Source organism: Saimiri boliviensis, chromosome 2 (assembly GCF_048565385.1).
Source record: "Saimiri boliviensis isolate mSaiBol1 chromosome 2, mSaiBol1.pri, whole genome shotgun sequence".
NCBI classification, from domain to species: domain Eukaryota; kingdom Metazoa; phylum Chordata; class Mammalia; order Primates; family Cebidae; genus Saimiri; species Saimiri boliviensis.
Genome location: NC_133450.1, coordinates 92,014,089 through 92,042,011, shown reverse-complemented (window position 1 = coordinate 92,042,011; position 27,923 = coordinate 92,014,089). Strand labels below are relative to the sequence as shown.

The window sequence follows — 27,923 nt, the reverse complement described above, 5'->3', positions numbered from 1 at the left end:
TTTCACCATGTTGGCTAGGCTGGTCTCCAACTCCTCACCTCAGGTGATTCGCCCACCTCGGCCTCCCAAAGTGCTGGGGATTACAGGCGTGAGCCATCGCACCAGGCCTAAAGACTCTTAATAAGCTAAACCCAACCCAAATATTTGTTTTACTTGCCCTTTTGATGGACCCCACACATTGAGCTCTACTCACACAGCAGTTTTCCCATTCAGACAATATACCAGTGACTCGTGCCTCCACTCCTTGCAAGTATAAGTTACTTCTGTCTAGAATTCTCCTTCTCCTTCCCCACTTATGAAATGCTACTTGCCTTTTTAAAGCACAGCTAAAACGTTATTTCCTTTGTGAAATCTTCTTCAGAGGTAACAAGGTGGTTAAAACATAGGCTATGGAAGCCTAAGGATATGAGTTTGAATTCAGACTCTACTACTTTTTAGATATGTAACTTTGAAGAATTTAACTTATTTGTGCCTCCATTTGACTCCTACTTCACATTAAGTTTATTGTAACATGTACTGTAATAGATCCAGCCCAGATAGAGACTCCTTTCTCACATGAAATCTTACTTAACATACATTTTTTAGTGGCCTACAAAAACAACAATTGTATGATCATTTTTCCTTTGAACTTTATTAGTAAAAATATCCTATTGGTATTCAGTGCTTAATGGTCAGGTTTCCATTCATACAGTTTCTCTGATGCACTCTTATATTAAATAGCAATTACAGTAGCAAGGAGATTATATAATAGAAAAACATATGGTATGCATTTCAAATTTATTTCAAAATGTAAGGTCTGTGTCTTTGGCATAACACTTGACCCTCCTCAATTCAGCTTTACTAATTTGCTCAGTACATTAAAAACAAAACAAAAAACCCACCAAAAATACAGTTGTTTCTGAGTGATAAAATTTTTAGTGATTTTTAAATTTATTATTTTAAAATCCTTACATAATTTCTAGAATGACCATTCTTACTCCCTCAATTTGGTCCTAAAGCCAAAAAAGCTTCAAGAGCTAAATGAGATGAGGATGGTCTCCTCCTGAGTAGGGAGAGGGGAAGCCCAGTATGGGGTACTGAAGTTCAAGTGAGGTGAGGAAGACGTTGCAGAGGAGAGTGTGTGTGCAGGTTTAAAATATGTGTGTACATACACACATAAAGTCCTCTAGCACTATCTACTGAGAAAGAATAGGGTCAGACTCAATAATAATAACCACATCTCATGCACAATTATCGGTTTCTAATTGCCAGTTTCACTAAAAGGTACAATCGCTGATTACGGAGCTGGGGCAAGGCAAGTACAAGATGAACTTGGAAAATCCTGTTGTGCCTAAAAGAAAGTGCTATAAAAATGGGAACATGCCAAAAACACAGGAGACAACCTGAAGAGGCTCCTACTTACTAAAGTTGGGATAATTTGAGATTTGGTAAAATAACAGATAATCAAACAAAAAACTATGAATACATAGTGATACTGAGAATTCTGATTAGAAGAATATATATATTTATATACACACACACATACATACACACGCACACACACATATGATGGCTGGTTAAGGTGGCTCACACCTGTAATCCCAGCACTTTGGGAGGCCGAGGTGGCCAGATCACTTAAGGCTAGGAGTTTGAGACCAACATGGCAAAATGCCACTTCTACTACAAATACAAAAATTGGCCAGGTATAGTGGTGTGCACCTGTAGTCCTAGCTATCTGGGAGGCTGAAGTGGGAGAATCACTTGAACCAAGGAGGCAGAGGCTGCAGTGAGCTGAGATAGCGCCACTGGATGCCAGCTTGGTCGACAGAGCAAGACTGTCTCTAAATAAATAAATAAATGTATCGATTAATATCTATCTACCTCCAAAATACTCACACAGGGAAAAGTAATAGTTTTACAATGGAGAAGCCTGGTAAACAGTACTTTAAGAAAACTGAACATCAACAGAAATGGGGCAAACTGAAATTGTGTACTACGCGACAGGATGCAACAAGTAAACAGAATTGCATCTGTGGTACTCCTGCCAAAAAGCACAAATGGAATCTAGTTACGAGGAAACAGAAATCCAAATGTGGGGTATTTTACAAAGTAGCTTCTCTATAATCTGTAAAAATGTCCAGAGTCACAAAAGTCAAGGAAAGATTGAGGAACTGTGTCACAATGAAGGAGACTAGAAACACTACAACCTAAAGCAACACATGATTTTGAACTGAGATCCTTAAAAGGAATCAGGACCGCTAGTAAAACTTGATTGGGGTCTGAGAATTAGATAATAGTAATATGTCAATGTGAACTTCCTAATTTTCATGTGTTGTAGTTATACTGGAGCATTCTTTCTTCTTGGAAATACAAAAGTACTTGAGGGTGGTACAGCATCATGACAGCGACTTATTCTCAAAAGGGAGTAATTTTATTTGTACAGTATTTACAACCCTTCTGTAAGTCTCAGATGATGTTTCAACGTGATATATAACTAAGAAAACATAATTTTAATCATGGTAAACTTTGTTCAGTTCCTGTGTCCATTGTGCACATGTTCTTCAAAACTATTTTGGTTTTGTTATTAATTTCCTTAGAAATTTTTGTCATGCATGACTTTTTGAATCTTGTTTAAACACACATACACACAAATATGCACACACATGCAATTAGGATAGCAGAATGTTCCTAGATGCTGTAGTTATGTGAATTCTATTTTTAAAATTTAAAAATGTACATATTACTATAAAAATAACTTCTCCCTCTTGTGGCAAAAAATGAAAATACATTCTACTGGAGAACTGTAATAGAGGCACTTAGGTATTATTCCTCATAAAATATTTTCACATAATTTCATGTGAATCCCCCATGTTAACCTCTAAATGGTACATAGTATTTACAAACAATATATTTAGAGGTAGCTTGACAGTTTTCTTTACATCCAGCATTGTCCAGACTCTATTTGGAGATTTTCTACAGGAAAAAGCTAAGAGTTAATTATTTTTCTAAAGACACGGACTCACTATGTTGCCCAGGACTGTTCTTGAACTTCTAGTCTCAAGTGTTCTTCCCACCTAGGCCTCCCAAGTAGCTGGGAAGCTGTAGACTTGATAAAATTGCTACAATTAAAGGCCAGAGTTGAAAGGAACCAGTTACAGCATAAAGATTAAAATGATAGGCAGGCAAAGAAGGATGGCCTTACTCAAAGGCATCTGCCAATTGATGTACAGCGGCATCAGGAAGGATTCTCACCTCTCAAAGCTTAATCTCAAAACTCTGAAAGTCCATCATTGGGGATTAATTCCTTTGTTAGTTCTATCCAACCTTCACTTAGTTTATTAATATAAAGATACGCTAGAAGGGATATGACATTTTCTTCATTTAAGATTCCCAACGGTGAAAACAAAAAAAGTCACTCATCTGAGCCAAAAATGAAACTTAACTTTCTTATTCCAGATTCCTGCTTCCTTTCTTAAACCTCCATATTTCCTCCTATTAAGTCACTAGGCACAATTCTATGTTTTACTGACCTTTCACTGATTATAAAATAATTTAAGTGGTTTTTGAAAGTAAACTTAATTCCAGTTTCAGACTTTTAAATTAAAAGTGGCTCAGTTGGATACTGTCTCTTAAACACAGTAATATAAATATTAGTATCTTGGCTAAAATGAATTATTGACAATTTAATACATGTTGCACAGTACATATTAATATAGAAAAATACATGTTATCAGCAGCATAATGTTGACCATGTTCTAATCCATTCCACCTGCTCAAATATTAGTGCAAATAATTATATATTTGTAATGCATCACTGCTGTCTAGCACAAATCTATGCCTTCTGAATAAATGACTTTCCTCTAGGTTGACTGCTATTTGAAGTATGTGATGTATTCATATTTAAACTGGCTTTGTATGGTGAAGCAGACTGCAACCTTCTAAGCCACTTAGAAAATGAGCAAGTGTGTTTAATTACTCATCTTTCCCCCCAAAAGTAATCATAAAAACAAAAGTTAATGGTACCTATCAAATAATAATGATAAAATACATAATGCCTAGTTCAAAAATAGGAATTTTGTTAAGCCCAGGAGTAACCTAGCTGCTCTAATTCGGCAATTAAAATTTCTTTTCTCTAAATGTCAGGTTTCCTTCCCATATACATTTGAACAGTTGTTTCCTCCCTAAATTTGTAAAGAGAATAATCAGTGGTAGGAATAGGAATCATGACAGCCTTTAAAACCCTTAGCATGCAATTTTGGTTACATAAAAATAACTACCTACTGTTAATATACTAAATGTTTTGCCTTATATTTTCACTGCAGCATTAGCTATTTAGAAATTACCAATGCACTAAATAGTTAACGCAATTGGCAAGCCTATGACATTTAAAATAGTTTTGGAACATAAAAACACTGATTTCTTCACATCTTCAAGGTAGAGTTGTCATTTACTTCTATGTCACAAATATAGTACAAAATATTTGGTCTCTTTCTATTGTGAAAATTATCAAGCTGGAAAAGTATATAAAATAATAGCAATAAAATCTGTGATAGACATATTTCTATTAGGTACAAACTTAGTATTAAAGCTTCATGACCACTTATAAAATTTTAAATTTCAGATTTAAAAAGTATGACCACACATTGAACATATTAAGAAAAACACAACAAAAAATTAGATCCTGACCCTGTATGCGAACACATAATATAAATGCTACAGGAAGACTCACATTGGATGAAAAGATTAAGCAAAACTAATGAACCTATCCAACTAAAGGATCAATTTAATGTTACATAAGTAGAATAGCATATAGAACCTAAAAGTGAGTGAGAAAAGATTTAGGTTTCAATCTGAGGATTTTACTAGCTGTAGACCTTGAGTGGTCTACTTACCTTTCTATGCATTAGGTTTTTCATCTGTCAAATGAAAGTAATTGTATCCAAATCCTATGGTTGCTCTAGAATCAAATAATATATGCAAAGGACTTAGCACAGTGTGTGAGACTTAAATTAATACATGTAACTATAATTATCTTTATTATGCAGTAAAATTTTTTAAGTTCCTAACTTTTAACTTTATGTATAATTATTCAGTCTAACAATATGGACTGATTTTTTCTTCTAAATTACATAATAATGCATTACAGGGCAGATCAGAGAGAAATAATACAGAAACTGAATATAAACTAATTGAATGAAAGCACAAAATGCTTTGTATGTAAAATTCAACAATATATGGGTAATGTGCAGAATATTTTTGAATTAAAAAAAGTTAAATCTTCCAGATGTGAGCTTTGTTAGTAACAAATTATGTACTCACTGAACCCTGATGTCTCTCCAGCGCAGTTCAAGCATACCTTAGCCACTACCTTAGGAATCTAACCACTTTAAGGGGTTTTGTGGCATTTCAAAAATCAAAATCTCTTTATCCAGATCCTTGTAAATATGTACCATCACAGGTAAGAAAAAGGCATTTTAGGAAAGCAGTGAAATCTCCACTTAGAATTAATCTACTGACTGATAATTAAATTATTTCACTGTGAACCAGAAGGCTAGTATTTAAAAAGCAAAATTTTTAGAAGTGAAAGGAGAAAAAAAACAATCTAAAATTTAATATAAATTAACCTAATTTAAATTAGATTTTAATTTAACCTACTTTGACAGTTCTTTTTAAAACAAGATCCTAAGGACTTGCAACTATGGCAATCCTCAAAATGGGACCAAAAATTGTCTTGGAATGGTCAGGTGGTCATCTGTCTAAAGATCCTTCTAGCTATTATTTAATAATTCTTCATAAGGACACTTCATCTACTCTGGTTGACTGTCATTTTCTTTTTTTTTTTTTTTGAGATGGAGTTTCGCTCCTGTTACCCAGGCTGGAGTGCAATGGCGCGATCTCCGCAACCGCCGCCTCCTGGGTTCAGGCAATTCTCCTGCCTCAGCCTCCTGAGTAGCTGGGATTACAGGCACGTGCCACCATGCCTAGCTAATTTTTTTTATTTTCAGTAGAGACGGGGTTTCACTATGTTGACCAGGATGGTCTCGATCTCTTGACCTCGTGATCCACCCACCTGGGCCTCCCAAAGTGCCGGGATTACAGGCTTGAGCCACCGCGCCCGGCGCTGACTGTCATTTTCAACATCATAATTTACATAAGGTAGGCTTCCTTTATTAAACTCGTATTCTGTAATTCAGATATTTCTTAAATTTTAGAAGAACAATGTGCAGTGTGTTAGAGTGTTATTTTCAACTTCATTCAATGCATTACCTAAATATTGCATATTAGCTTATGTGATACTGTGGAATATTGCAAAGATTGCACTTATTTAAATGTTGGTTAAAGTTACCAATATACAAAGCTCCATTCTCTACCTAAAATTCTACCATGTGCAAATGAAAAACATTTTACTTATTGATCATCTCTTCTGAGCCATGAACTTTGGGTAAAATTTTGTTATGGCTATAAATATAAAAATATTTTAAAAATCAGAAAACAAAGAATGCATATTGCTTCACATGACACTTTTTTTTTTTTACCCCTTTAGAGGAAGACCATCTCTGTTTAGGCTAAATTTCTAGTCTTGTTTAGGAAAGTGAGAAGACCTATGCTGTGAAAAATCTTTTAAATCTTAAATTTTTAAATAAAAAATCATTTATAAAATTCAGGATGGATGGCTCTAAAATATAAAAAGAGTGAAATAAAAAAAAAACAACTGCAGGGAATTTGTTTATTGAGCATTAATGTTAACACTTCTAAATTAAGTATTCACTTATGAATTTTGTCACTGTCCTATCATTGGACATAATAGAAAATATTGCACAGAATTCAAACATGAAAATAATTAACAAAATAAGCAACAAGTATATGCTTTACATTTTAAAAATTAATCCAAACAAAATAATTTGAAGCACTTCTCTGATTTGGAAGTCTTAAAATGTTATCTCATGTTTTATTTGAGATTTTTTTTCTTTTTTTCTTTTTTACAAATTGACACTGTACAAAGAGTACTTAAGTGGCCAGTAAAACTACTGCCTTAAAATTGTTGGCTTTAAATAACAGAGGTAAAATTTGAATTCACATCAGAGCTTTCTAAAATGGCAACAGTACAAGCATATGACTTTCTCTAGTATCCAAAACCTGTTCTGGCTCTCCCTTGGCTAGAAAACAAGACAGCCTTCTAAAGCTGCCTTAATGTCCTAAAATGCTTTGAAAGAAGTTGGTATACTTCATTCCCTTGCTTACCTTGGTAACAGTGAACTAAACAGAAAATGAAGAAAATTCAGTCAATAGTAACTTAAACAGTACTAAGTTAGCTCTGGACTTAGAAAGTTTGGTAAAGTTGATGACATTCAGAATAAGGATCTCGGAAGAAAAGCAGTTTTCCAAAAATAGGCTAAAAAGACTATATTAAAGAAAAAATGCCAAGAGTGAATTGAGTACTTATCTGTTCCTAGAAGACTATGAACAACACAATAAGAGCTGAAACACTACATATAAAAGACTAACCATATGTTCAGCCATTCCATCTTATTAAAGTTTAGCATTATGATAGAAATCTTAAAGGGCTGCATTGTTGCTAAACACTGTCAATATTTCTTATATGCACCATTTAGACTATACCTCATTTTTTTTTTACTTCCCTTATATTAAAATAATGAATAAATATGGTCCTTTAGTTAAGGTCCTCCATCTTAAGTGAAATATAAATAAGGTAGTTTTATTAATTTCTTACTAGAATTGGCTTAAAATCTATTTACCAAATAAGAAATCGTAAACTTTTAAGTTTTACCCAGAAAGCAGAAGTATTCTGATCCACTCCTAATGTCTACATAAAACTTTTCATCATTTCAGTTTAGTTTATGACATTTTTCTTGGACTAGTATTAATGTTGTACCTCAGGAAAAAAAAATCCGGACAACCAACTACAGAAAGTATGCTTAATTGTTAACCTTTTGAAAGAGGCAAAAAATTATTTAGGAAAACCTAAAATAATCTGATTAACAACTGATGCTGAAAAGGTCATTAAAAACTGAAGATTAATAAATATAGTTTTCCTGCATTTCAACTGTTATTAATGCAAAACAGAATGGCAACATTTCTAAATGGAATATGTTAAAGTACAAGAAGGGAAAACACTGGTAACATTTCCTTTGCCTTCTGACAGCAACATTTTCTGGGATGAAAACAGTGACATGTAGTTTTACAAAATCTGAAATTTCTACATTCAAGAATGGAATTAAAATTCAACTTAAGGGGTAAAAAACAAAATATAGCTAGCGGCATTCAAACTTAAAATAAAACCTCAAAGGTAAGTATGGCTGCTGTTTTGTTCCAGTCATTGTTTCACAAAATGTTGGCTGTGTCATAAGGGATCTCCTGTGCTTTCTATCAACCGAGGCCTACTGAAGAACAAGCCATTCCTGTGTAAAGGAATTGACATTGAATTCCTTCAATCTCAGCTGAAGTGTCGAGCAAGGCGGGCAGATCTATAATCAGCACGAAGTTGTACGAAGGAGTGAAGTATGTTCTTGTCCAGATTAGCAAGTTGTTCTCCTGAGCAGACTTGCTTTAAATTATCTGGGGCAACTACCAGAAGATTGCAAAGAGCATGCAGAGTATCAAAAAGATGTAATACCATTGGAATCTGAATTGAGAGAATAAAGAAAGTAACATTGAAACAAAACAATTTCCAGTTTTACAATTAGCTTGTAACTTCTTACATAGTCAGGTGGGACTTAATAGTGTGGGAGGGGTTCAACATGTTAGAACTTTTAAAGATCGCAAAGCATTAAAACTTAGATTTCAGTAGCTACATAAACTTGCTGTAATATTTCGAAAAGATTCATATGTCAATTTTCTTCAATAGTAAGAATTATATATACTGCAGTGGACTAAAATTTAAATGTTACAGAAAAATTCAAGACATAAATGAAGACAGAACATTATTTTCCTAATGTACGACATATACAGCATTAGTCATGGGTGTCAGTAAGTCAGAGACTGTAGAACTGAAAATGCAGCATGAAGCAAAAATGTGTTTAATATTGAATAGATGAGTCAGGCGTGATAGATGAGTCAGGCGTGGTGGCTCATGCCTGTAACACCAGCACTTTGGAGGCTGAAGCAGCAGATCACTTGAGCCCAGGAGTATGAGACTAGCCTGGGCAACATTGTGATATCCTGACTCATCTGAAAAAAATAGAAAATAAAAATTTAAAATTAAAAAAAAAAATGATTGGAACAACACTTTTTCAGGTAGAATGTGTTAATCTATCTCATATAATATCAACAAAACTTATAAACCTTTTACTAATTATAAGTAAATATCAATTTTTAATGATCCGACTTATGTTCCTAGGCCTATTTGCAAGTTTGATGTTTTTGTGTATACATACCTTGAAGTCTTTGGCACACTTCCTATATTCAGCTACATCACAAATTGCCAACATGCCACCCATACAACTGTAGGAATATTGTTGAAGATGCTCATAGATAAGTCGATGAAAACGTACTCCAAGTTCCATCAAAACTGTATCCACATTCTTCCCATCCATGGAATTTTTAATCTTCTCCACTTGTTTTCTTACATAAGCACAGACTTTTACACAGGCCTATAAAAGTTTTTCTATACTCATTACATAGGAATATATACCAGCTTAGCTAAAGAGGAAATATATAGTTTCTCATTAATCTGTAAGTATAAAAGAAAAACATCCAGGGCATAGTAGGATACATCAATAAAAATGTTAACAAATATTAACAAATTCCGTCATTTTACTCACATTAGTATATTGAATCAAAACATTGTTTTCATCTTCTGGCTTAAAATCTGTTTTCTTTTGTTCTGCAGCCAAAATGTGCTTCATCTGTCCAATCATACAATTTAACGTCCTAGAGAATTGAGAACACAACATTAGTTAACCCATCTAACTTATTCTAGGTTTCTGTTTAATTATATTATTTATACTAAATTAAATTAGTTATTTGATTTCCTATCACCATAAAACTCTTTTACAATTGATAAACTTTAGATACTAGAAAAATTAAGCTCTAGGTCTTAATATGAAAGAGCTCTTGGTTTTATTATCTTTCTGCTCAAAACAGAGAGCAAAGATTCTTTGTGCAGTATTTCAAGGAAATCCTAAAATCTTAGAAGCCTGTCACTAATTCAATTCCTTAACAACCAAGGACCTTCAAAGCAAAACTATATACAAGTTGAGTATCCCTTTCCCAGAATTCTTGGGACCAGAAGTGTTTTGGATTTTGGAATTTTTCAGAATTTAGAAAATATCTGTATATACATAAGATACCTTGGGGATGGGACCCATTCTAAATAAAATTCATCTATGTTTAATATACATCATATACATGTAGCCTGAGGGAAATTTACTAAAATATTTTAATAGTTTTGTACATGAAACCCATTCATTGAGCCAATCGGAAAACAAAGATGTCACTCAGCCACCTATGTGGACAATCCATGGCTATCTGGCATCACCATCATTCCTGACACTGAATTTACATGCTACTAATAAACAATCATTTTCTTACACTTATTGACACAAGTACTTAACAGTAAAAAAGATAACATGTCATTAATACAGAGAAAAAATAATGCTCAAGGTAACTAAACAGCACAGTAACATCACCAGAATACCCGTATTGCCTGTTAAACAACAAACAATAAAACAGACACAAGAACACCCCAAATATAAAAGGAACTTAAACAATAGCAAAAAAACAAGCCAAAGTTTAAGAGGCAAAGAACCTGAATAAAAATTTCTGAAAGAAGACATATAGATGGTTAACACATATATGAAAAGGTGCTCAACACCATTAGTCATCAGGAAAATGCAGTCATCACTTCACACCTGTTGGGATGGCTATTTTCAAAAAGGCAACAGATAACAAGTGTTGTCAAGAGTGCATACAGACATTTGTACACTGTTGATGGGGATGTAAATTGGTACAGCCATTATGGAAAAGTACATAAATTCCTCAAAAAATTAAAAGCAGAGCTACTACATGATCCAACAACCCCACTTCTGGATAACCAGGCATACCTTGTTTTATTCTGCTTTGTTTCATTGTGTTTTAGATACTGTGGCTTGTTTTATTTTTACAAGTTGAAAGCTTCTGGCAACCCTGTGTCAAGCAAGTCTATTAGTGCCATTTTTCCAACAGAATGTGCACACCTTATGTTTCTGTGTCACATTTTGATAATTCTTACAGTATTTCAAACTTCTTCATTACTGCTAAATCTGTTATGCTGATCTGTTATCAGTGATCTTGTGATGTTTTAATTGTTTTGGGTACCACAAACCATACACATATAAGACAGTGAACCTAAGTGATAAATATAGTGTGTGTTCTGACTACTCCAGTTAATGGCTGTTTCCCTGTCTCTCTCCCTCTTCTTGGGGCTCCCTATTCCTTGAAACACAACAAAATTGATATTAGGACAATTAATAATCCTATAATGGCCTCTAAGTGTTCAACTGAGAAACATCACATATTTCTCACTTTAAATCAAAAGCTATTAATGATTAAGTTTAGTGAGGAAGGCATGTTAAATGTCAAGATAGGCCAAAGTAAAAAACTTCAGGATTCAATAAAAACAACATTCTAATAAGGATGAAGGCAGTAAGTACAAATAAAATCAAATGTTGTAGCAAGATGGTAGAATTAAGACAAATTATTTTTCTCCTCTAAGAAGTATTTTCATGCTGTGATGATATGGTGCTTTTATAATTTAAAAAAATGCGAGAGACAAAACCAACAACTTGCCTATCGATGCCAGTATCCAATTTCATCTCCATTTGTTCAATTATTTCTTTTTTCTTTTGAAGGCATTCAGATAACTTAGGAGAAGAGCTATTGTATATTTAAAAGGGAAAAGGAATCATATTAATAATCCAGTATTTTCTGTAAGTTTTTCATGTATCTGTGGGTATTACATTATATATATTTATAAATACATCCATATATACAGATTAATACTGTTAACAAACCCAAGACACATATAACAAGCAAAGTAATTACTTAGCATTCACTATGCACAATTCATTATACTAGTTAAGACTAAAAACAACCAATTAAAAGGGAAGAAAGGGTCAGGCATGGTGGCTCACCCCTGTAATCCCAGCACTTTGGGAGGCCGAGGTGGGCAAATCACCTGAGGTCAGGAGTTCGAGAACAGCCTGACCAATATGGTGACACCCTGTTTCTACTAAAAATACAAAAATTAGCCAGGTATTGTGACGTGTGCCTGCAGTCTCAGCTACTCGGAAGAGTGAGGCAGAAGAATCACCTGAACCCAGGAGGCGGAGGGAGATTACAGTGAGCTGAGATTGTACCACTGCACTCCAGCCTGGGCGACACAGCAAGACTCTGTCTCAAAAAAGGGAAAGACAATGACTACTTAAATTTGTTATTCTGATCTCTGAGAAGACATCTCTCAAGAATATGTGACTTTAAAATTTTGTAATTATTTGGTTTTCTTTATAAACAATTATCTAGTGTAATAATAAGAAAAGTTATAGACTATCAGCAGGGTTTTAATAACACAGTAAATCATAATATAAAATTTGGAGGGTAACAGCCAATCCAGTTGTATTTTTAAATGTTTAAAACCCTAACAAACATATTTGCCTTTTGAATGCTATCGGAATGTCAAAAGACCCAAAATACCAAGAAATATGCAACCCTAATAATTATGTGAATTCTCTGCTTTGTGGTATAACAGCTCTTAAAAAGTAAATTTCCTTCCAAAATATGATTCAGGGTTTACATGTGACTCTTATCTTTGAGACTGTTTCTGGACTTGTCTTGGCATATCAATATCTACAACAAAATGTCAAAAAAACTTATGCATTTTTCTTCCATAAAAACACTAAAGGGATAGTTTTGTAAAGCATGTTCACATGTACACCGTCTTATTCAATTCTCATAAGCTTTGTAAGTTCACATAAATTAATATAAAGATGCAAACCAAACCTTACTTAATGCCTCATTAAAATCTGTCCTATTAATCTCGGAAAATTATTTGTATGTCTTTACATCAAGTGGGTACACGAACTGTGTTTATCAGCTCTTTTAAAAGATGTGAAATTTGCTGAGTTTCACTAAGCTGGAGGTCCTCTTTCACATTTCGGTTTTAGGTGACAGATTAAATCTTTTGAAATACACCAAAATTAATAATATAGTGGAAAGAGAAACAGAAATGCAAGAAGAAACAATATTTTATTTCCTAAGAACTTTTATATTTTTATTTCATACCACTTGTCCAATTTGACATTTTTGTGAACATGTACTTTTTAAATTTAGTAAAAATATATGTAGAAAATTATGTAGAATACTGTATTATTCACTGAAATATTAATAAATATAATTTGACTAACCTTATTAGTGGCATAAGGTGATCATTAAACTGCTTGTCAAAAAGATGAAAAATAGTATTGGCCTGTTGCACAACATCCAAAAAATAAAGATTTGCATTCCTAGAATCTGAAGAGGGAATTCCTAAAATTGGAAGGCACACGTATGTTAGAATTATCCTTAAAGAAATTCATTTTGGCAACAGAAAATAAATGTTTTTTTTTAAATCTATAACATAAATAAATGTAACCACTGTTTTAATACATTGATAATGACTTCTGTGGACAGAAGAGGAAAATCAAACTTAAGCTTATTAATATATTAGTAAAACTCATCCGAAGTTATTTTTATGCCCAATTTTCACCATCTTCTTAGCCTTCATGATTCACATGAGCCATGAATACACTTGTACCATTTTTCTTATAAACAGGCCTTTTTTTTTTTAAATATCTGATAATGGTTCAAATAATCTTCTCATTAGTCTTCCTCATTCAAGTCTCTTTATCTTTTATCCTAGATACTGCTGCCATAGTAATATGCCCAAACTGACACATTTCCCTTACTGTACTCTCCACTAATTCCTCAAACAATACTCAAAATGTCCTCACTGATTACAAAATAAATTTCTGATTTTATTCTGGAATTTGTTCAGAATAAAATAAAAAGAGAATCAAGCTACTCCATATTCTGACCTCAAATGTCAGCTGATCTCTCTGGATTTCCAAGTCCTCCTTTGTAAAGAATAACAGATGAACTCTAAGGTCCTAAATGTTTATGTTTCTAGCTAAAATTAAAAGACTTAGACTAAGGAAGATATGCATAGCTAAGGAGAAAATACAAGCTTGATACCTAAAGTTCTTTGTTCTATAATGATTTTTTTTTGGTCTTAAAAATGGAAAACAGGGCTGGGCACGGTAGGTCATGCCTGTAATCCCAGAACTTTGGGTGGCCAAGGCAGGCGGATCACTTGAGGTCAGGAGTTCGAGACCAGCTTGGCCAAATGGAGAAATCCTGTCTCTACTAAAAATACACACAAAAAAATTAGTTGGGCGTGGTAGTGCACGCCTATAGTCCCAGCTACTCAGGAGGCTGAGGTGGAAGGATCGCTTGAATCTGGGAGACAGAGATTGTAGTGGACTGAGATAGCACCACTACACTCCAGCCTGGGTGACAGAGTGAGACTCTGTCTCAGAATAAAATAAAATAAAAAATAAAAAAATTTTAAAAAGGAAAACAAAGGTGTTCCCCCCCCCCACCCAATAAAAGCCAAGATTACCAACTTGTAAGAAAATTGAAGGCTCCAACTTTATAAGAGAAAAAAATAAAATATATATGTAGAAAATATGAATCCTTGTTATTAATAAAAGACATAAAATTAAGGCAATATTGATGTATTTTTTCTTTGTAGGCATCGGAATTCAGCTACAATGTATGATTTTAACCACAAAATTATTAAAAATTTTAAAGAATATTCAATAATTACAGAGAAACTGGCACACACAAATAGTCCAGCAGCAGCATAAGTTGGCAGGAAATGAAACCTTTAGGAAAATAGTTTAAATCAAAACAAAATCTTGGAAGGCTGTGGAAGGACAATTACTTGGAGCCAGGAGTTCAAGACCAGCCTAGGGAACAAAGAGAGACTCCATCTCTACAAAAAAAAAAAAAAAGAAAATTAGCTGGGTGTAGTGGCATGGACTTGTAGTTCCAGCTACTCAGGAGGCTGAGGTAGGAGTATTGCTTGAACCCAAGAGTTCAAAGTTGCCATGAGCCATGACGGTGCCACTGCACTCTAGCCTGGGTGACAGAGTGAGACCCTGTCTCCAAAATAAAAATAAGGGTATATCAAAATTATTACACTTTTTTTTTCCCATTTTTTTCTCAGTTTTATTTTTCTTCATTGTACTTTCTAATCATTTGGCTATCTTTTCCACAAGAATGTAAACTCCACAGGTTAAGGAGTAGGCATTTAATAAGCGTGTTAAATGAATGAAATTTGGTGAGTGGAGGCAGACATTAACAGATAAAAATTTCATTGTTATAAGTGCTATAAATAAAGTTAATGCAATGATAAGATAATGAGGATAACCAGGCTAGGAAAAGAGGGCTACTTTATCTATGGTGATCAGCAAGGGCTTCTCTGAGAAGATAACATCTTTGTTGAGATCAGATGGCTGAAAAAGTCAGCCAAGAGAAGAGTGGAGGCAAAAAAATTTTGGGGATAGGGAAACACCAACTTCGAAAAGACTAAGCAAGGAAAAACAATGAGGGTCAGAGTGACTGGGGCAGTGAGAAGAAATGCAATGAGAGATGATCAATGCATACTAGGCCAGATGAAAAGTCACGTTTTTCTAGAGTTTGCTGTTGTTTTCCCCTTAAGAGTAACAGGGAACTATTAAAGATTTTTAAATAAGGAGATGAAATTAAACTTGCTGTTACATGAGTCAGTAACGTGGAGAGGCAAGAATGGATGCAGGGAGATAAATAACAAGCAGACAGAGATAAATGGTGTTTAAATTAGGAATGACATCAGTGAAGATGGAGAAAAGTATATGAATCTGACTTATGCTTGGAAGTATATTGAGAGGATTTGCTGATGGACTGGCTATCAGAATTGATTTCTGAAAAGGAGGAATTAAGAAACTCCTCAGTTTTCTTGGGTCATTGAGCAACTGGTAAAATGGTAATGCCCTTTAAAAAAACCTGAAATATAATAATCATGCATATTGGTAATGCCTTTTAATGACACAGGAAGAATGAGAAAGAACAGGTTTAGAGGGAAAATAAAGAGTTTCACTTTGGCTATGTTAAGTTTGAGATGACCACTGAATAGATGAAACAGACAATTGAATTTTTTTTTTTTTTTTTTTTTTTGAGACAGAGTTTCGCTCTTGTTACTTAGGCTGGAGTGCCATGGCGCAATCTCGGCTCACTGCAACCTCCGCCTTCTGGGTTCAGGCAATTCTCCTGCCTCAGCCTCCTGAGTAGCTGGGATTACAGGCACACACCACCATGCCCAGCTAATTTTTTGTATTTTTAGTAGAGACGGGGTTTCACCATGTTGACCAGGATGGTCTCGATCTCTTGACCTCGTGATCCACCCGCCTGGGCCTCCCAAAGGGCTGGGATTACAGGCTTGAGCCACCGTGCCCGGCCCCAGACAACTGAATTAATGAGACTGGACACAGGTCATTATTACACTACAAACTAATAATCCCAAAAGACCAAAAGCAAAATAAGAATTTTAATTTGAATCTATTTTTTTCCAGACTTAGTTTTGAATACTCCTCTTTCTAAATCTTATATTGCTCAATTCCCCAACCACAATTGTTTTTGCCTTCATTTTCTTCCTTGATATTTTCCAACTTACAGCATTGTAAGACATTGTGTCATACATTGTAGTGACTTAGGTAGCTCATTATCCTATTATGCTATATGTAAACAATATCAGAGAACTGTTCTGTATAGCTTTCAGCACCTGGCAAATCCTTGCATTATAAAAGCTCAAACTTCATTATACTGAACTGAATTTGACATACAGAGATTATATGCAAAACAACATTTTGTATACAGTTTAAACAAGCAGGATCAAAGGAATTTAACACAAAGTGTAACACAAATACACTCACCAGCAAGTCCTGTTTCCAAAGCATAATCAATATGCTCAATACATAAAAATTCCACAAGGATGGTAAAAATTCTGAAGGCATTCCTTGGTAAGTCAGAAGGATCAGAGAGCTTAAAAACAAAAATCAAGCAATATCACTCCTCAAGTCTACTTTTTTAAAACACCAATTTTTTAAGCAATCCATTTTTTATAAGATACAGTCAGTATTTCAGGTATCAAAATAACTCATAGGTCTCTCCAGACCCCCCCTACACACACACACATACAAACAATTATAATACTCCATATGTGTTTGTAACTCTCCTGACTTAAGAGTAATGTTTTTCAAATTTGCATTACAATCCATTAGTAAAATCCAAGTATACTATCATAAAATACATCCCCCCCCCAATATATATGTATACATGGGGCTAGCATGTAAAATGCATTTCTTACTGTGGATCGAAGAGGTTTGAGAGCAACTGACTGAGCAAAGAACAGTCTAGTAAAACTCAGAACAAAAAGAATGCTTTGTTTTATTGCGGAGTAAAGATGGAGAAATTAATAACAGATGCACCATAAAATATGACTGGCTCAAATAATAGTTTTATCATTTCCTGATTAAGTGAATCTTTGAAATTTAACCCCACTAGTGCCTCAATTTCTTCATTTGTAAAATGAGAATATTAGCAGTACTTACATTCTAGCCTTGAGGTGAGAACAAAATACAAAAAAAAAGCATGAAGTGTTTTCAGCACAGTATTTGCACATAGTGAGCTTACAATATTCATTTTGGTGCTGCTGTTGCTACTAACCTAGCTATTTCATAAAACAATTATTAGTTATGCTGGGAAAATAAAATACTTTTTTAACAGTCAGAAAATTACTCGACTTTTTACAATTGCTTTCTATATTATTTATACATTGCTTTTTGCTTCTGTCAAACCTATTTGTAGTCTTCATTAATGTACCCTCTTGGGGTTACTATTTATTATCTGATGCATTCAATTTGAAGTTGATAAAGAATTCTATAACCCACTTTGAATTCCCACTGACTATAAATACTGATTTGGTATTACTCAGCTTCCTTTGCGGTCTTATTAATAACTACCTCAACCATTACCCCTCCCTCATCAGCCTTTCTACTCCAACATTCACCCTCCCTCTCTAATCACTGATGCTCAAAAATGCTATTATCTTCTTCACAAGCCATTCTTACACTCCACCTATTTACATCCAAACATCCATGTGTAACAGACAGAAGGGGCAGATGGAAAATTGGTAAGGATATAGAAGACTTGAACACCATAATCAACTAAGCCTAACTGACATGTATACAATACTCCATCCAACGTCACAATATATATTTTTTTCAAGTGCAGAGAAAAAAGATGGACCATATTCTGGGCCAAAAAAAAAAAAAAAAGAAAGTCTTAATAAATTTAAAATGGGTTTACATCATACGAAGTATGTCCTCTGACTGAGGAAGGAGACCCAGGCATCTAGGACCTCCCCCTTGACCTCCACACTGCATTTCAATAGAAGAAAAGGCTGGCCGACTGGCAGTGCCTCTTGAATCACCTTCCTATAAGACAGCAGAAGTGATATGGGGGAATCTCTCAGAAGACACCGTTTTTACTTAAGATCAAATCCCCACCCCACTCCTCCATTGGAAACCAGAAACCTTTCACATGTAATTCCTAAACACAAGACCCTTTCATATATGACTTCTAAAGGTGTAAACACCCAAGACCATTAAAGCTGTAAACCTAAGATCCTTTCACGTGTAATATGTAGAGTGTAGGCCTATATAAAGGCAGAGCTTCTCTTTGTTAGGGGAGCTTGGCCATTTGGACAAAACATAAGGCCTTGCTCCCAGGCCATAATAATAAAACCCCTTTCTTTCTAGTTCCGTGTCCAAGAGGTCTGTTTCTCAAGGCTGCTCCTGCTTCACGACCACAACGGAATCAAATTTAAAATCAGTAACAGAAAGATATCTAACAAATTCCTAAATATTTAGAAACTAAATAACATGTCTCAATCATGTTTGGGCCAAAACAAAGCAAAAGCAAAATTAAAAGGATTTGAACTGAATGAAAATAAAACACAACATACAAAAATTCTGGGGATGCAGCTAAAGTAGTATTTACAGGAAAATTTATAAGACAAAACACCTGTATTAGATAAGGAAAGAAGAAATTTCTCAAAGCTTCCACCTTAGAAAACTAAAAAAACAGGGGATGGGGGCAGGGGTAATAAAACCCAACTAAGCAAAATAACAGAAGTAATAAAGAATAGAAACTGATAAAATTTAAAACAGAAAAACAATAGGGAAAAATTAATGAAACCAAAAGCTGATTCCTTGCGGGGGAAATAAATCAGTAAAATGAATAAACCTCTAGCCAAATGATAAGAAAAAAAAATGACACAAATTACTAATATTAGGAAAGAGGTGACATCACTATGAATTCCACGGATATTAAAAGGACAAGAAAATATCACAATTTTATTCCGATAAATTCAACAATTTATGTGAACTACACAAATTCTTAAAACATACAAACTACCAAAGATGACTTAAAAAGAAGTAGATATCCTGAATTGTTCTGTATCTACTAAAGAAGTTGAATTTGTAGTTTAAAATCTTCACACACACAAAAAATCACTCCCAAATGACGTCACTTGTGAATTTTACCAAACACTTAAAGAAAGAATACCAATTCTAAACAAACTCTTCCAGAAAATTGAAGGAGGAGTGGTAGATAGATATATTTCCCAACATAATCCTATGAGGCCAACATTACCCTGATACTAAAACCAGACAAAAACTTTAAAGGGGAAAAAAAAAGTCAGTATCGTACGAACACAGATGTTAAATTTTTTTTTTTTACAAAAACTTAGTAAACCTAATCCAACAATATATAAATATGACAAAAGGTCAATTGATGACCAATTGCAGTTTATCAAAGAAGGAATGCAAGGCCAACATTTGAAAATCAATCACTGTAATTAGAGGGAATAAAAAATTTTGCACAAAATCTAACATCTAATCCTCATGCAAACACTCAGCTAAGTAGGATAAAAGAATTGGCCGGGCGCAGTGGCTCAAGCCTGTAATCCCAGCACTTTGGGAGGCCGAGGCGGGTGGATCACGAGGTCAAAAGATCGAGACCATCCTGGTCAACCTGGTGAAACCCCGTCTCTACTAAAAATACAAAAAATTAGCTGGGCATGGTGGCACGTGCCTGTAATCCCAGCTACTCAGGAGGCTGAGGCAGGAGAATTGCCTGAACCCAGGAGGCGGAGGTTGCGGTGAGCCGAGATCACGCCACTGCACTCCAGCCTGGGTAACAAGAGCGAAACTCCATCTCAAAAAAAAAAAAAAAAAAAAAAAAGAATTTTCTCAATCTGAAGAATATCTATGAAAAACCCAATTAGTAATATACTTAATGGTGAAAGACTAAATGGTTTATTCTTAAGATCAGAAACAATGCAAAGTATTTACTCTCACCACTTCTATTCAGCACTGTAACAGAAGTGTGGCTAGTGCAATAAGGCAAAAGAACAAAATAAAAAATATACATACTGGAACTGTCTTTGTGGGCTGATAATATGATCTATACAGAAAAGCCAGTGGATTTAAAAAAAAAAACAAAAAAACAAAAAAAAAAGCAAATAGAACCAAGTGAATTTAGTTATGTTGCAGGTCTGAACCTAAAAGTATGAGACAGGTTTCAATCAATTTAGAAAGTTTATTTTGCCAAGATTAAGACCATTCCTGTCACACAGCCTCAGGAGTTCTGCCGACATGTGCCCATCTAAGTTGGTTGGGGTGCAGCTTGGTTTTACACACTTCAGGGAGACATGAAACATCAATCATTATGTGTGATGTTCACGGGTTCCATCCATAAAGGTGGAACAACTAGAAGGGCTAGGAGGTGCTTCCAGGTCACAGGTAGACAAGAGACAAACAGTTGTATTCTTTTGAGTCTTTGATCACCCTTTCACTGAATATACAATTTGTTCGTCACCTGGGTAGAGGAATAATCACTTATGCCTTAATCTGGATTAGTGAACCTATATTTTTACATAAACAATAGGACAGAGGAAGCAATCAGATATGCATTTGTCTTAGGTGAACTGAAGGATAACTTAAGTTCTCTTCTTTGTCCTGCAACTGTGAAGATAAGCTACCAATTTACATTGCCAAGGTGTGATTCAATAAAACTGTTTTAGGGGAAAGATCTTGAGGCCCTCAGGAATTTCCTTATAGGCAAACTGTGAGGAACATATGTAGCTTTTTTTTTTTTTTTATCTTTATAGATATCTTATTTAGAAATAAAATGGGAGGCAGGTCTGCCTGATATATTTCCCAGCTTGAGTTTTTCCCTTTGGCTTATTGATTCTGGGGTCCAGGGATTTATTTTCCTTTAACACAGAATACAGGAGCAACATACAGAAATCAACTGTATTTCTATATACTAACAACTAAGTTAAACTAGAAATTAAATATAAATTTTCAAAAGACCACTTACATTACACTATAATAGCATCTAAATATGTCAACTTTCCCCAAGTAGAACTATAGAGTCAATGTAATTCCAATGAAAAACTCAGACTTTTCCAGAAACTGACAAGCTACTATAAAACATAATACAACATGATTTATATGAAAATGTTAGAGGACTTATACTACCCGATTTAAGACTTATTATAAAGTTACAGCAATTAAGATGGTATACTACAGGCATATAAGAAGACAGACCAATGAAAGAGAAGGGTCCAGAAACAGAACCACATATAAATGGTCAACTGATTTTTGACAAAGGTTCTAGAGTAATTCAGTGGAGAAAGGACAGTCTTTTCAATAAATGAAACTGAAACAACTGGATGCCTAATTGTAAAATTATGAACTTTCATCCACAATATGTACAACTTAACTCAAAATTGACTACATGTCTTAATGTAAAGCCTCAAACTATAAAACTGCTATAAGAAAACGTAGGAAGAAATCTTTGTAATCTTTGGTTAGGCAAAGATTTCTTACATATGATACCAAAATCAGCATCCAGAACAGAAAAGTATTATTAAATTGGATGTCATCAAAATTAAGAACATCTATCCTTTGAAATACTGATTAGAATAAAAAGATGAGCCACAGACAGAAAAAAAAGTGCAAATCACATCTGATGAATTTTAACAATAGAGTGCTCAAAAAAAAAAAAAACCCAGACAATTTTATTTAAAAATGCACAAAACATCTGAACACTTCACCAGAGAGTATATATTGATGGCAAATAGCACATGAAAAGATGCTCAACATCAATCATCATTGCATTAGGAAAATGAAAACTACAACTATAATGAGGTATCACTACACACTATTAGTTTGGCAGTTTCTTGAAATAGCATATGATTCAGTTATATCACTACATAGTCTTTTTGAGATTTATTCATGTTGATACATGTAACTCTACTTCACTCACTTAAATTGTATAGTCTTCTACTGTATGAACTATACCAGTTTAACAGTTCTCTTTTTGATGGACACTGAGTTTGCTTTCAATTTTTCACCATGACAAAAAATGCTGTTATGATGTTAGACATATCATTAAGAACCTATGAAGTTTCTCTAAGAAATTGCCAAAGTAGTCCTCAAAGTAACCATACTAAATTCACTCCCATTGGTGGTGTGCAACAACTGCTATTGCTCCACTTCCTTAACAATACTTGGTCATCAGAGTTCTTAATTTAACCCAACCTAATGAAAATGGGATGGTATTTCTCTAAGTTGCATTTCCCTATTATTGAGACTGAGTATTGTACTGGTGATTTACATTTTCTTTTTTGTAAACTGCTTATGTGTTTGCTTTGACTTGTTTTCCATTGATTTACATTCACATGTATAATTTAATTTATTGTCTCAATACTTACAGATTATATATGCCAACATAAATAATTAAGACTGTCTCAACTCTCAATCCACTACTTAAGAGCCATGTATCTCAGTTCTTTATCTACAAAATAACAACCTCACAGAGTGGTTATATGGTTATATGATGAGATAAGCCTGTATGATGTAAATACACACGTAATATATATTATGAATATATTATTTCATCGTATAACCATATATTTATATATATACACACATGTAGGCTTATTTTATCATATAACCACCCTGTGAGGTATGTAATCTACATACAAGCAAGATATATATACATACACACACGCGTACACTTCAAGTGCTTAGAAGAGTGTCTGGCACTTTTCAAAAGAAGACATTTATGCAGCCTACAAACATACGAAAAAAAGTTCATCATCACTCGTCGTTAGGGAAATGCAAATCAAAACCACAATGAGATACCCTCTCATGCCAGTTAGAATGGCAATCATTAAAAAGTCAGGAAACAACAGATGCTGGAGAGGATGCAGAGAAATAGGAATGCTTTAACACTGTTAGTTAAATTGTAAATTAGTTCAACCATTGTGGAAGCCAGTGTGGTGATTCCTCAAGAATCTAGACTCAGAATTACCATTTGACCCAACAATCCCATTACTGGGTGTATACCCAAAGGATTATAAATCATTCCACTATAAAGACACATCTACGTGTATGTTTATTGCAGCACTGCTCACAATAGCAAAGATCTGGAACTAACCTAAATGCCCATCAACAATAGACTGGATAAAAAAAAAAAATGCGGCACAGACACACCATAGAATACTATACAGCCATAAAAAAGACTGAGTTCATGTCCTTTTCTGGGACATGGATAAAGCTGGAAACCATCATTCTCAGCAAACTAACACAGGAACAGAAAACGAATACTGCATGTTCTCCCTCATGAGTGGGAGTTGACCAATAAGAACACATGGACACAGGGAGGGGAACATCACAGACCGGGGCCTGTCGGGGGCTAGGGGGGTTAAGGGAGGGATAGCATTAGGAGAAATCCTAATGTAGATGAGGGATTGATGGGTGCAGCAAACCACCATGGCACGTGTAAACCTATGTAACAAACCTGCATGCTCTGTACATGTATCCCAGAACTTAAAGTATAATGAAAAAAAACCAAAAACAAAAATAAGAGTGTCTGGAACATATTATGTACTATACAATTATTAGCTATTATTGTTTCATACAGTCTTTTGCTAGTAGTATCATTTACAAATGTTGTACTGGCCCGAGCATAGAAAGTCAACACCAAGACAAAAGTATGCCAAATTGCAGGGTCTTTATTGCCGGTAGCCACGGAGGACTCGCATCTCTCCAATCCGTGGCCCTGAAAGGAGGGTGTCGAGACATTTTATACCCGTAAAACCACCTCAGGGGTGCGGGTGAGGGGCAGGGGTGGGGGTGAGGGGCTTCAGACATTCCGAGGGCTAGTGGATTCTGTAAATCACCTCCTGGGTGAAGACTAGGGTGAGGGGCTCCAGACATTCTGAGGGCCAGGGGACTTTTGACATTCTGATTGTTACTTAAGTGGTTCATAAAAGTCAAGATAAGTGTTAGTTTACATGTTGTCTGGGTAGGGTGGAAATCACAGACCTTAATTACTTATTACAAGTCGCAGCGGCCAAGATGGCGTGGGTTTGGACTGCTTGCCTGTCACATTAGGGGTTATGGGGAGCAGTTTCAACAGAAAGCCGAGGTATGGTTGAGGTATGCAGTTTTATGTGGCTTTTACCATGTCACACAAATACTTTCTCATTCTGACTTAACTGTTTTGTGGGTCAAGATGGCCAGGGGGAGACCTATGTTAATTCTAGCTAAATAATTATAAGCTTGCTTGGCTCAGAGTAGACCGAAGTTTATACACCGCACTAAACTGTATTATTAGTGCAGTTAATTAGAAATCAAGCAGCAACAGGAGGTCTAAGGTAAAGACCATGTGAGAGCTCAGTAATACCGGGGAATACAGGGGTGGCTGCAGAGCAGGCAATACTGCTCTGGTCCCATGAACACCTTTTCAACATGGAGACTGCATGAGGGTCTCGTAAAGAAGGCTTATGCAAAGATCTCTGAGAAGGGAGGCTACCTCTGCTCACAAGATCCGGGAGGGTCTTTGCAGATGGGAGCTGGTAAGGAGAAAACCCTTGTAGGGCAGAGATCACAGAACACCTCAGGCTCAGCCTAGGTTCTTGGAATATGGAGTGATTTTAATTGCTCTGTGTCCTCAATGCTCTGGAGACAAAAGCCCCTTGATGCACTGGGTGTCCTCAGACAGGATGCCATCCCCTGTGATTCTGATGCAGCCACACCCTGATAACAATCGGTGATAAACTCAAGAGCACTAGTTTAGCACATCTTAGAAGGTCTCAAGTACTGTTAATTGCTCAGAACACCAGCTTAGCATGTTTTAGAAAGATCTCAAGTGCTCCCCTCCCCATCTTACCTACCCCTTCACCCTCTACTTCCACGCCCATAAGATCAATGAAATTATGCACATAAAAAAAGTGCTTGGGTTCCCAGGCTTGCATTGGTCCCCGGGACCCATGCTATAAATTCTACTCTTGTGTCTCTGTCTTTATTTCCTTTTTTCAGTCCCTCTTCACCCACATACCCAGTTGGGGCTGGTACCCAACATGTTTATTTTGTTTAAAATGTGTTTATTAAAGAGGAAATTCTAAGTTTTACTAGAGCCATATGTTCATTCTTTCTCTTTGATGTCGATGTTCTTGAAACACTATTCTTTTCCCTGATGTACCATTTCTTCGTAAGAAAAGTCTGACACTTTCACATCTTCATTTAATCTTACAGGACAAAAATCTGATCTGCTCAACTTTCAAGTTATATTCACATTTATCCCTAATATTAAAATTATTCTGTTCTCCAAAACAAAATCCTATCTTTTATTACAAAACATAGCTGTTCCTAATCAGAGGGTAAATTTATATCTTAGCAAAACAAGGTAAGACTTAAAACACACAACTACATACAGTCAATTCTCCATATCTGTAAGGTCCTTATCTGTGGATTCTGCACTAGCAGATTCAACCAGCCACAGATCAAAAATATTCAATAAATTTACAATCACTCTTACCCTATGACATCTTTCAAAGGCTTGTTTGGTTTCTTGTAGAAGATTAACCACCACTTCTTGGGAAAGAAAAGTTTCCCCATGAGTATCGATACTTGGCCCAAGTGGTAGGTTGGTACGTTGCCTAATTCTCTCCTTTAAATCTTGAATACTAGTACATCATAAAGACAAATGAAAAAAAGAAAACACTTTACTTAGATTTCAACTTCAAGTACTTCTAAACTTAATATACATCAACAACAACAAAAATGGACCAATGGCCAAGAGACTGCAGTTCTAATTCCAGTAACTAGTTTTGTGAAATAAAGCAAGCCTTGATCTCTAAACAGAAGATTTGCATCTGATAAATGAGTAAATTTGGACTTCTAATTCTGAAGTCACTTTACAATTCAGCCTTACAATTCTGACTCAATAGCAAAACTTGCTGGGTTTCTTTAGGAAGTCAGCTATTCCAAATAGATTAGCATTCTAAATAACTAAATAATTCTGTTTAAAAAGGAAACTTCATAATTTTAATAGTCATTTTAAGATTTTTCACATTTATTCATGATATTAAACAAGATGTATTAAACATAATTTAGCTATTCTTAATTACTGAGGGTCACCTGAAACACTTACATGGGGTATCTTTGGAATGTTAGACCTTTTTTTGCTCCTAGGATGTGTAATTCCAGACTACCGTAAACTCACTAAAAAAAAAAAAATTCCTATTACTCATTAGTTTTTCTTTTCCCTTCCTTGCTACTACCAGGTATTATCTCTTACTACTAATTTTAACTCCCTCTAATCATTATTTAATACACAACAAAATGGGAAATAAGAAACTGGTTTGGATACATATGTGTGGGGATTCTGGACTATGTGTGACTCCACTGTCCTTCTGTCTCCTTTTAGAATCAACTGGGTTCTAGGCAGTTAAAGCCTGGCAGCTGAGATGCCAACTATTCTTACAGCAAGTTATTTTCTTCTAGTCTGTGAACAACTGAGGCTTTAAGGTATTAATTTAACAGTTTTTTACGCTAAAGTCTCTGAACAAAACTCATCAATTCAAGATACTTAAACTGCAAACTATTTTCTATTTTTTTCACACCTGCAACAATAACCAAAAAATGATGTGTTTCCTGGTCAATAACCTGGAATTTATTCTATCTAGAAAAAAAAATGAAAGAAAACTATGGAATCTTTTATATTACCATGTTCTGTTTTACTTTTGAGACAGGCTGGAGTGCAATGGCTCAATCTCAGTTCACTGCAAGCTCCACCTCCTGAGTTCAAGTGATTCTCCTGCCTCAGCCTCCCAAGTAGCTGGGATTACAGGTGCCCGCCACCACATCCGGCTAAATTTTTGTTTTTAGTAGAGATGGAGTTTCACCATGCTGGCCAGGCAGGTCTCTCAAACTCGAAATCTCAGATGATCCACCTATCTCAACCTCCCAAAGTGCTGGGATTACAGGTGTGGGCGACCTCGCCCAGCCTACATTTTAATCATGTTATGTTAGATCATTTCAACATGTGGTTTAAGAGCAAGATTTGATCGATAACATAACAATCTGAATTAAAAGAACTCTTCATAGAAAATTCTAATGATAGTCAACATTTGATAAACTTGCCCAAATATAATAAAGTTACTAAAGTCTTTAGTTTTAATGGTAATATTTAACAAAGACACTCACCCTCCTGTGCCAATGGATCTCTTTTGATGGTTTTTCGAATCATAATAGCGCTGTAGGATCATAGCACTTCTGCTTTTCAAATATCCAGTCTCCACCTCAATATAGTTCTCCAAATAGGAAATGAAAATGGATTTGATAAGCTTAGACAAGAAAGTCTGTTTATCAGTACCTAAATTAAACTCCATCAACTTGCTGGAAAGACTGCTGGTTCTTTTCATGGAAAAGAGGAAGAAAAACATTAAC

At 35.0% G+C, this 27,923-nt stretch overlaps 1 protein-coding gene across 2 annotated transcripts in view; it reads right to left on the bottom strand.

Annotated features, from left to right (window-relative positions):
* Window positions 1–612: 612 nt before the first annotated feature.
* Window positions 613–27,923, bottom strand: part of EXOC5 (exocyst complex component 5) — a 65,517-nt gene continuing 38,206 nt past the window's right edge. For both annotated transcript variants that reach the window (XM_003930489.4, XM_010341055.3), the window contains exons 11-18: window positions 27,681–27,890; window positions 26,011–26,158; window positions 16,986–17,094; window positions 13,380–13,500; window positions 11,767–11,853; window positions 9,762–9,870; window positions 9,375–9,590; window positions 613–8,623 (exon numbers count right to left, since the gene is read on the bottom strand). In XM_003930489.4, the coding sequence (XP_003930538.1) occupies window positions 8,435–8,623; window positions 9,375–9,590; window positions 9,762–9,870; window positions 11,767–11,853; window positions 13,380–13,500; window positions 16,986–17,094; window positions 26,011–26,158; window positions 27,681–27,890 (1,189 nt within the window). In that variant the 3' untranslated portion in view covers window positions 613–8,434. The remainder of the gene's footprint in view (window positions 8,624–9,374; window positions 9,591–9,761; window positions 9,871–11,766; window positions 11,854–13,379; window positions 13,501–16,985; window positions 17,095–26,010; window positions 26,159–27,680; window positions 27,891–27,923) is intronic.